General features: G+C 47.9%; 1 protein-coding gene across 3 annotated transcripts; it reads right to left on the bottom strand.

Moving 5' to 3' along the window:
• Positions 1-337: 337 nt before the first annotated feature.
• PRDM8 (PR/SET domain 8) lies at positions 338-7,719 on the bottom strand. Of its 3 annotated transcripts, XM_039845548.1 has the most exons (6): positions 7,628-7,719; positions 7,138-7,387; positions 6,044-6,180; positions 3,585-3,805; positions 2,564-2,795; positions 338-2,136 (listed from the first exon to the last, which is right to left on the bottom strand). In XM_039845548.1, exons 4-6 carry the CDS (start codon positions 3,801-3,803, stop codon positions 527-529), a joined length of 2,061 nt encoding a protein of 686 aa, XP_039701482.1. In that variant the 5' UTR covers positions 3,804-3,805; positions 6,044-6,180; positions 7,138-7,387; positions 7,628-7,719; the 3' UTR covers positions 338-526. The 3 variants fall into 3 exon arrangements, with proteins under 3 accessions (XP_039701482.1, XP_039701483.1, XP_039701484.1); XM_039845549.1 differs by lacking the exon at positions 7,628-7,719 and having other exon boundaries at positions 7,138-7,404; XM_039845550.1 differs by lacking the exons at positions 7,138-7,387; positions 7,628-7,719 and having other exon boundaries at positions 6,044-6,213.
• Positions 7,720-10,702: the final 2,983 nt, after the last annotated feature.

Here is a 10,702-nt window from a genome sequence, read left to right as displayed (position 1 = left end):
AGAACACAATCATCAAGAAATGCAGAAAGCATCTCACCCTCCTTTTACTTTATATCTAAAATAAATTTTGCCCTTACATATAATTATTACATCTAAACTGTAAGTGCTTAATAATTTAAGTAGAAACGTATGACAAATGCATCAATATGTTGCAATATATGACATTTAAAAAAATGTACCTATGTTTTTTGGGAAAGTGAAAATGCGTGCATTCAAAAGAAAATCCCTTAAACCCACCCAATCAAAAATCCACCATCCGGTCTCGTGTGTGTGCGTGTGTGTGTGTGTGTGTGTGGTTGCAGGTGCATGTGCTGCGCTGCTGCAGGTTATGGTGTTTGTGTGTAGTGTTGGTCTCTGGTAAACATTTGAATGAGAAGCGGGGGAAGATGTGTGTGAGAGTGTGTGTGACGTTCTCTGGGTGCAATGTTTTAGGTCACGAGGAGGTGGCGGATGTCCTCGCGTGTTTGTTCCTACAGGTAGCTTGACAGTGCGTGTGCGCGCGTGGAAAGCTGGGGTCCTTTCCGTGTCAATTATGCGAGGTCATGTGCCTGGAGAGGTGGTGGCGCTCCCTGAAGGACTCGTTGCAAATGGGGCACTTGAGTTTCTCCTCCCGCCGCCGCTTCACCAAGGGCTCCATGGCGTACTCCTTTTTGTGATGCGACCTCATGTGGTACACCAGGTCGGAGGTCATGCGGAAAGAGGCATTGCACTTGGCGCACCAGTTCTGCGCGGGCAGACACAGCGAGGTGAAGGAGGGTGGCAGCAGCGTGAGCGCCGAGGGCAGCTGCAGCTGCAGGGGCCCCGCGGCCGCGGCCGCGGCCGCCGCTGCCGCTGCGGAGCTCTTGGGCCAGAAAGCGGTGGCGTAGAGGAAGGGGCTCTGTTTGGGCAGGCCGCCGCCGCCGCTGGGCAGGGCCCCGCAACTTCCGTTCAGGTCGGCGGCTCCCTGGAGCTTCACGGCCAGAGGGTCAGTGGCGGCGGGGTAGAGTCTGGTGGGGCCCACGCCGTCGCCGGGGTGGCACGGCTCGAGCGCGCTTAGCTTCTGGCCCAGCACCAGCGGGGGCAGCTGCGAGAAGGAGCGCGCCGGCTGCGAGAAGGCGCTTTTGCGTTCGTCCGACGCGGCGCCCTGGCCGCCGCCCGCACCGCCCACGGCCCCCGCGCCGCCGCCGCCCCCTGCGCCGCCGCCGCCGCCCGCGCCGCCCAGCTGCGGCACGGAGGTGAAAGCGCTGCCCCGCGCCGGGCTGCCGCCCTCCAGCCGACTGGGCAGCGGGGCCCCAGGCCGCGGGGCCAGCAGCTTCTCGGCACCGGCCGGCGACGCAGCCACGGGTGTGGAGGAGCCGCCGCCGCCGCCCGCGTCCTGGTCTTCGGCAGCTGTGCCCCCACCGTCGGCGGCGGCCTCCTCCTGCAAACCCGCCGCTCGGGCCGCCTTCTTCACCTCCACGAAGGCGCTGCGCTTCGCCTCTCCCGTCTCGGGGCTCGGCGTCGCGAACAGGCGGCCGTTCTCTTCCAGGCCAAAGTAGCTGCCCGAGGCGCGGTACTGCTGCGGCGTGCACACCAGATCCTCCTTGGACGCGGGCAGGGGCCGCTCGGCGAAGCGGCCCCGGCCTCCCACCAGTCCCGCGCCGCCGCCGCCTCCCTCCGCCGCCTCCTCTGGGAATTTCCTTTTCCCTTTGCCCAAGCCCGCGGCGTTGCCGTCGGGACTCAGCTCCGCCTCCTGGTGGCCGCCGCCGCTGCTGCCGCTGCTGAGGCTCCGGCCTGGGGAGCAGCTGCTGCCTCCTCCGGAGTTCTCCAGCTCCCGGGCCAGGTTGTGAAAGTCCGTGGAAGGCTTCGCGTTTCCAACCCCGGCGGCGGGCTGGTTACTGCCCTCGGGGGAGGGGGCCGGGTAGTGGTGAATAGGGCCAGCTTTGCAGAACTTGGGGCCCGGGCCCAAGGGCGCCTCCTGTTGCTGTTGCTGCTGGTCCTTGCCTCCGCCGCCGCCGCCACCGTGATCCTTGGTGCCCACGCCGCTGCCTTGCTCGTCCTGGAGGCTCCTATCAGCGCTGTGAAGTCTCTTGGGGCAGCGGAATCGTAGATGTGCCATATAAGGGAACTCAAACTGGAAACGTTGGCTGCATTCCAGGCATGTGTAAGGGGACGACCCTGCTTAGTGAGCAAACACCACACACATGCACACACATGCACACACACGCACACACACGCACGCACACACACGCATACCACATGATTACTCAGCATCATCACCAGGCCAGTTTGCCATCAACCCCTTTACAAATCCACCACCTCTCAGGGCTTGAGTGCCTGAGAAAAGAAGATCCTGTACGACCCGACTTAACTTTCCCTCCTGATTTTTTTGGGAGAGTACAGTAATTAAGCCAAGTGTCCCCAATTTATCCTCACCTATCTGCCCCAACTTCATTATGGACTGGCTATCAGAAGTTTTGTAAGAGATGTCCAAAAAGAGGAAAGGCACGCCCATGCGCCAGAGTGAGCCCCTAGCTCCCTGGATTGCTCTCCAGGTTGCTCCCTGCTAGTTAAGGGCCCACACGCAGGTCGCAAGCCAACCTACCATTCATTTTGCTGTGGGGTCTAGAGGGGCAGAGCAACAGTAACTCAGTCAGTTCTTTCCCGTACCAAACTAGTAACTCCTCGTCTTTGGCAATCCTGCGGAGAGAGCGGTAAAACAGCTGTCCGTTTTTTATATAGGCTTCAAGGTTCTGCTCTTCTTTATCTCTGGCTGATTGGACCAGACGCAGCCACATGAGACCTTCTGAGGAACCATTTGCCGCTGAGGTGTCTACCTACAATTTAGGAAAAAAATACAAGAAGGAAGAGGGTAGAGGAGGGAGACTTTTGTGAGAGAATGATGCCAGAGGAACCAGGGCCATTTTCTCTGTTATTCTTTTCCAAAGATTTATCTGAGATCAAGATTCCAAAAACTTGACCCAAGTTGGCACCCATCCTCATGTTTGTAACCAGCAGACAAGATAACCAACTGTCCCTTGAATCGCTGCATCAGCCATATAGCCTATTTAAGTAGTCGTTTTCATATAGTGGTTGAACATTAAATGAGAGAATGTCTTCTTACAATTCAAATTAGTGTTAACCTCTTGAGAATTTAATTCTAAATTGTCCCGCATTACAAAAATGTGGGAGAATTTTGTTTGACACATGAAAAGCAAACTTAGATCTCAGAAATTATTCTGTGGCATTTCTTTCTTTACAAAGAAAAATTATTTAAGCCCAAATTAGGAAGATGAGAAAGTACTTAATATATAAATAGCCTCAACCCTGGTGAAATTTCCCCGAGTTAAGAAAGTAGCGTTCATCACTAGGAAAGCTCAGAACCGAGGCACTGATTTAGACATAACTGGCATTCCAAAGCAAATTTTGTCATTTATTCCAGAAAATCAGTTAACAATAATTTGAGTTTAATTCTCCCTTTCAATTTTTAGTGGTAAAATAGGATGACTCATATTATTGCATTTTCTACATTCAGAACATGTCTCAGCTTGTCATTAGAATGAGTCTTAGTCTGTTTTCAACAGGACATTACCCTCAAACCCTAAGCAGTACCGGTCAAGACTTACCCGAAAAATGTAAGGAACTGTTCTCTTGTCAGTGGACTTGAGAGCTATGAAAGCTATGCTGTCGTACAGTGAAGTATGGCTCAAGACACAGGGACCGAATATAGCATTCTCAGGAATGTCGCAGGTGGTGTAAACGCTGGTAAAAATATCTGTCAGACACTGTTGGACAGCCTTGGCATCTCCATCCCAGACGCCTCGCTGGATGCCCGAATCCTCCATCGCTGGAGACAGATACACAAGACAACGAAGCGGGTTGCATTACTCCTTTTGCCTTTATGAATCCAGGCGGAACATTTTAACCACTCGACAGATTTTTCTTGAATTCACCTGATTTTTGCACAGCTCTAATGTCAGAAATAAAGCCAATGGCAGATTAAATCTGGAGTATTCTGAAAATGCCAACTAAAGAGTACTTTCCCTTCCTTTTAAAAAAAATAATTGAAATAGTAGGAGCTCAGGGTGGACTGACTGCAAGAAGAAAAGCATAGGGCTAAGGAAAGACGAGATCGGGTTTTTTTTTTTTTTTTTTGTATTAACTGGGGAGGATGGGGCAGGATTTCGGGGGATAGGGTAGGGGGGAACAATAGAATTTTTTACTAGTCTATAGACTGTCCTGACTGAAAGAAATTTCTAACCCTTGGGAGAAAACACCTCTCCTCTCTTATATTTTGAACTGGGTGCTGGGGAGCTGATTTTATTTATTTTTTTCTTCCAAAGAGGGGAGCAGCATTAGAGAACAGGCGGAGACGACCGAGCATGGCGAATGGATTTCAAGTGGAGTGTCAGGGCCACTGATTCCGTGTCAGCTAACCTTTTTCTGCAGCCTACAAGAGGGGACGTATGTCTGCTCATTACCATAATCCAACACTGTCCCTCTGAGGCTTTAATTAAAAGCAGCAAGCAGAGGTAATTATTTTTTCTCGACATGCTTATTTATGGATGAGGGTGAATCCCAGTTACCTTGTTATACAAGGGGGTGGATTGAGTCGCATGTGCCTCATGAAGTGAGTAGGTACAGGGCAGACCCGAAGTGTCTCCAGTCTAAAATACCGCGTGTGTAATGACTGGTGAATTCTTCCTTTCCAGATATGACCCTATCTGGGCAAGTGGGGCAGCCTGCTTGCGTAGACCTCGGTGGGCTTTCCAGCTGTTTAATCCTCAGCAATTTAGAAAGCAATGCCCCGATGGAGAGCTTTCTATTAAACTGTCATAAAGAGACATTTTTCTTCCTTTGCCACTGGACACTGCCTATGAGACTTGTTTTAAAAACACAAAACAGGTACTTAAAATTTAAACTGGCTTTCAATTAACTGCATTGTTCACTCTTTCTGACTGATTAAAAGATTCTCTCAAGTTAGTTTTTCCTTAATAATGCCAGTATAGGCGGTAATTTTTGTATGTTTGGTATAATTTAAGTAGCAGGAAAGAGTAGACCTAATTCTTTTCCTGAGAAGCTATTCATTATGAAATAATATTAGTAATGTCCATTTTAATCTTAATGTCTGTTAACCAATTAATTTTGCAAATGTGATTACAAGGCAGTGTTTTTTTCTTTCCAGCTAATAGAGCATGAAACTTTGGCCAGCCTCTTTTCCCATTCACTCTGCTATATTCCCCAAATGTCAAGTATTGGGCTGTATGTACCAGACAGAAATAAAAGAAATATCCATAAAGTAGAAACTTACTTTCTTATGATACAAGATCTATCCGTGGCCATTTTTACCCCACACAAGGTAGATTTTCTGATCTCCAATTGCAAATTTTAATATATTTTAAAAATCCTCCAGAACTTCTCATCTCCTTTTCAACGGAATCCTATTCTCTCAATTTCCTCAATTCAGCATTTTATGCCCCAAATTTCTCTCTTCCTTTAAAAAGTCTCTTTCACACAAGCGTTTCATTGTGCCGGGAGGTCGCCCCGTCACTTGGGGCAACAGCAGGGACGCAATCATTAAAATGCAGTTCTACCTAACAATACGGTGAAAAGATCCTCGCTACGCCGCGCTAATAGGGGTCCGCGTCGCTGAGGCGGCCGCCACGAGCATCGAGACTATCACAATAACCGCTGGGCGAGAACCTGAGCTCGCCTGCCCGCGTGCGGTCGTCTGCCACCCAAGCCTTCACAGCTCAGCATCCTTCTCTAGGCCCCAGGTTCTCATCCGCCGGGGCATCCTCTCCAGAGCCGGCTGGGCTTGCCAAAAGCCGGTTGCTGCTGCCGGCCGCTCGCCCTCCCCTGGAGGCAGGCATTGTCTGGCGGCGGCGCGCTCCCCAGTCGCTCGCTTCTCCTGCAAACTGCTCTCCACCAGCTCCTCCCTTTGTATAATCTTATTGGCAGCAGAGATCCCCTCAACAATTACTCCCCCCCCTCTTCTGGATAATGAGAGAACACAATTTTCCACTCTCTCCACCAAACCTACCTTCCTCCCATCCCCCTCCCACATCAATGCACTTAGACTTACCAAGAATAAGGTCAGGATGCAATCGCCCAAATAAGGCCACCTGAAAGCGGGAGATGCAATCGAGTGTTTCTTTTGCCTATTGTATCAGTGTATTTCCATGTCAAGAGGTGTTGATGTTGCTGTCTTGTAGACTCTGCCTAAAGAGAGGAAAGGCAGAGGGAGAGAGATGGAGAGAGAGAGAGAGTTGTACAGATGGACCCGATGCAGTGACTGACTGGCACGCAGACACACACTTTTTGTTTGCTGCACATAATCTGCCCAATGACGCGTGACAGCCCACGTCCCCTCCCTTTAACTCTTTGCTGGGCTGGGCGCTCCCTCCGGCGCCGCCTGCCTGGAAGCGGTCTCTCCCGCTTGCCGGCGCCCCGCAGGTCGCGAGCGCCTTTCCCAATGGGCAACGCCTCTCTGAGCGTGGCCCGGCCAGCCACCTCCTAAAGCATCGGCCCTCCGGGACTGGTAGGAGGGGAAATCAGTTTCGGGGTCGGAAAGGGAAGTACCAAAAGAACTGGAAAGGGCTTTTTCCCATTTCGCCTGGCACTTGGGAGAACCTCTGGCAAAAAGGTGGCCTCAGCGCGCGCACAGACGCGGTGCGCATTTTCCGAGTTTGAGTTCTTTTCAGTGGAGGGTGGTTGCAGATTAGGCCGGAGGGATTCTCTGGCTATTGAACCCTCGCTGGTTCGCGCAGCTAGTTGCCTGGGGCTGATAAACCAGCGCCACCTCTCTCTAGGAGCGCTCACTCTACCAAGCCCTTGCGAGCAAGATTCAGAAAGGATGCGCATTGGTGAGAACTTGGCTCAGTCTTTCCGTGGAGCTGGAGATGGGGTAAGGGAAGGGAAATGGGGACCCCGCCAGACCTTGGAAAGGGATTTTCAAGGGTTATCTGGTCCCAGGACACAAGTACCTCAGCAGGGGAAGGGGTAAGGGAGAGATGGTTGGGAAGAACCCAGGATACTAGACTCAAGCTATTCCTGCTGTTCCGCCCTCTGCCCCGCGCATTCTGCGTAATCCCTAAGGGTGTCCCATGTTGGGGGAGGCCGGTATTCTAAGACCTCCAATGGGTGAGGGAAGAGTGAGTCAAAAGTAAAAATTGTTACCGAGATGTACCCCGGAGAGCTTTCCACGTCCAGCCTGCGGTGGAAGAGTGGATGGAGTTGCCGCGGCTGTCTCGGGAGCCTCGTTTGTGCGCTAAGCCACTTAGAGGCGCTGGCTGGCCCCTTTAGTGCAGCAGCTGGTGCTAATGACTTGAGATCTTTAACAGTCTTAAAGTTGCCTCCTTCAACAGGGGCCGAAGGACATTTTCGCTAGGGATCTCAGGGTTCTTTTTCGCCGTTCAACTCTGTACTCCTAAGGGAAGAAAGGTCTTTGAGTGATGTACACGGTCCCAGTCCCTCGGCCCCTCCCACAACACCATTATTGAAGAGAGCAATCTGTTAGCTTTAGGATAAATCAGATGTGTAGCCGGCTAAAGTGGACAAAGCAGAACCACGACTTGAGGCGAGCAGACAGCCTTGTTTTTTATCCAGTGTTTAAATAAGGTAAGTGGATTGTGTTGGCAAAAAGCAGCTTAAAGGAAGAGGTGTGTACCGAGTTGATTTGATTCTTTCGCAGCTCTGAGACCTCCCTCCGGAACCCAGTGAGGCGTCGAGGCACTGAGCCTTTCCTTTCGCTGAAACCTGGAATCAGAGAAGAGGCTGGGGCAGTTTGCTGAGAAAAAAAAAAAAAAAAAATGTAGAATTTCCCATTAAGTGAGTTATTTTCTCCTTGGTCCTGACTTCCTCTAATTCCTTCTCTCCCTGGGCCCTGAACCATGCTCCCCCTCCCTCCCCCGCCCCCCGTTCTCCTCCTATAAGTTCTCAGTGCTTTGGATCAGACAGAGCTGTTGCCTAGGATTAAGCTGGTGCTCGGGGGAAGCAGGGTTGAGAAATTTCCATAAACTAGGGAGGAAAGAGGGAGTTCTCCCTTTATTTCCAGGTTAGCTACTGACTTTTCAAAAAGAAAGCTTCTCAAACTGCAGTTGTCTTTTATCTTAACATATCATTTCTCTTATGCACATGTGCACACTTTTAAATAGTTTGGCTAAGGACAACTCATATAATGAGCAAAGCTCAATGCTGAGGGCTCTCACATGTCTGCGTATGAAAATCTGCAACTGTATTTAGCCACCAGTTGTCTTATGATTGGATGCTCCATTCTCCTCTCAACCTTTCTTTCTCTCTACCCCGCCAAACCCAAATACTTTGTTTAAAGAGAGGGTGAGGGAGTTAGAAATGTCAAAAGAATTGCCTCAAACATTTGTAAAATAACCTGCAAGGTTGAAAAATAGTGGCCAGACACTTAAGTGAATGCAGAAAAGAGGTGGGTAAAGAAAAAGAAAAAGAGATAGGTGTAAACAACAGCAAGTTAAGAGAGAAGTAGCCATAAGGGAGTTGTGGTCCCTTAGAAACGACAGCCTGATAAAGCGAAAGGGAAGCTATGTGTGTGGTTGGAGACTGTCCACAAACCTAATTCCATTTAACTGTTGAACAGAATACTACTTATACCTTTCTTTTGCTGTTAGAGAACAGGAAGTTTGCCTTTTCCAGGGAAAGTCATCTGTCCATGCAAGCCACTTAAAATAAATCCCCGTACATGTTGTGAGTATAAAATAATCCATTCCAGAATACCCACATTCTGGAATACCTTAAATCCTAAATGGAGGCATTTTTCTTTCCTCCGGCCTTTTCTTTCTTAAATATAAAGGGCACATCTTAGACTATGTCTCCTTTGAGGTAGTGTACCTAGACTTCAGTTTTTAGAAACTAAGAAAACTGTACTTACGTTGGCCTTCCAAATGTTAAGAAGAAAAAGAGCTAAAATTCTATACATCAAAGAGGAGAGATGTGTATTGAGAATCTGGCCATCACATGATATTTCCTCTCAGTTTCATTTTTTCTGCCCCCTAATTAGATTTTCTCTATTGATTTCAGGGAAAAAATCCCCAAATAAAAGAATTTCTAACATTTAATGAATCCAACTAACTCTTTGTCTTATGTATTAAATGACTGACATAACAACAACAACAAAAAACTAAATGTGGGTAAGATAAAGCTTGAAGTTCCTACTTTGAGGTTTTCTAATATTTTAAATGGTATCTATTTGTTTGGTAATATAAGTGGTCTAAATGGCAATCATTAATAATAGGAGGTAAAGAAAATCTACAAATTATTTTTATTTCTCTAGAAATTTATGGGCTAAAATTTATGAGCATAAACTACCTCAAAATCACTCTGCATTATTACTTACTGAAATTCACTGATACTAAATGAATGATTGAGACATTTATTCAGCCTCAAATAGTACTATAAAAATGTACCTCAGTCAATAGTTTTATCTGATTCACATGGAACAATGGATTTATGCATATATTTGGAGCTCTTTTCCCTGGGATTTTATTTCCAGTTAAATGATTAGAGGGATGACAATGAAGAGTGAGGATATGTTCTCCTTGGCTCCACTTAGCAAGGCTTCAGGCAGTTATGGCAAAAATACATGTGTAGACAACTGAAGTATTGTTTTGGAAGAGAAGGCTGGAGAGGGGCTGATGAATGATTCCTGAGGTGCTGCTTTTTATGACTCAAGTGAGAGGGTGGAGAAGGGGTAAGAAAGAAAACCTTATTCTTAGAGGATATTAGAATGGACATGTTGTTTCTTCTCCCAGAGTAGAGAAATAGGGTCCCAAATCTCTCAACTTCTGTGACAGGAGGCAGATCCAGTCTCTAAAATAACTCACTTAGAAGGATTATTACCCTTTAAGAATGAAAACACATTGCTTTTCTTTCTCCCTTTCTAGGTCCTGGTTCATCCCTCTCTAATCCTATTTCTAAAGTACTATATCAGCAATGGCTTAGTTTTTTGTTTGTTTGTTTGTTTGTTTGTTTGTTTAAAAAGTAATTCATGGTGAAGGAAAAAATGTACCTGAAAACAAGTGGATGCCAAGGAAGCAGACGATGGAAACCTTTTCCTAAGCTTACTTATTTCCCACAAGGACGTCTCTGGAAAGGGCTTTGAGGGTTGGGGGAGGCAGAGACTGGACCTTCATAGCCTTACCATGGAGAATATGAAAAGTTTCCAAGGGAAAACTTAAAGGCAAGAAGAGGCAGACTTGCTGAGCTGGATAAAGGTATACAGAGATAGGAGACATTTTATTTTTTATAAGTTTACATGGCAATCTCAGTTTGGGTCCATTCCTCACCCTAAGTATTAGAGTTGGTTCATCAAGTGATAAGTGAGTGAATGTTTCCCAGCCTAATCCTGGTAGAGGCAGAAACTTAAGAAAGGGATGGATTATTTTTGTAGCCTGTGAGGAGGGACTCCAGGCTCCCTACTGCAAGGATCATTACTCTTGACTCATATTTTTCTCTCCAGCTTTTCTTCTTTCTTAATGAATGGTTGCTGTTTTAAATGCTGCTGCTGCTTCTACTACTATTACTATCATTATGATTACAACCTACCTTTCTCAGGTTTAAAACCCTCTCTCTGAGGGATCTCAGGTTCCACTTGCCATTCTGTTGGGGTTCAGCTGTGAGCTGGACAATCTTTGAGAACTTTGTGTAATTCATTTCCTCTTCTGGATCTGGGTTTGTAGTCAACTGGCTTAATGGCTTCTGAGTATGACTTCCA

This window comes from Pteropus medius, unplaced genomic scaffold (assembly GCF_902729225.1).
Source record: "Pteropus medius unplaced genomic scaffold, Ma_sr-lr_union100, whole genome shotgun sequence".
NCBI classification, from domain to species: Eukaryota; Metazoa; Chordata; class Mammalia; order Chiroptera; family Pteropodidae; genus Pteropus; species Pteropus medius.
Note: the sequence above shows the minus strand (reverse complement) of the source record. Positions and strands in the feature narration are given on the sequence as shown.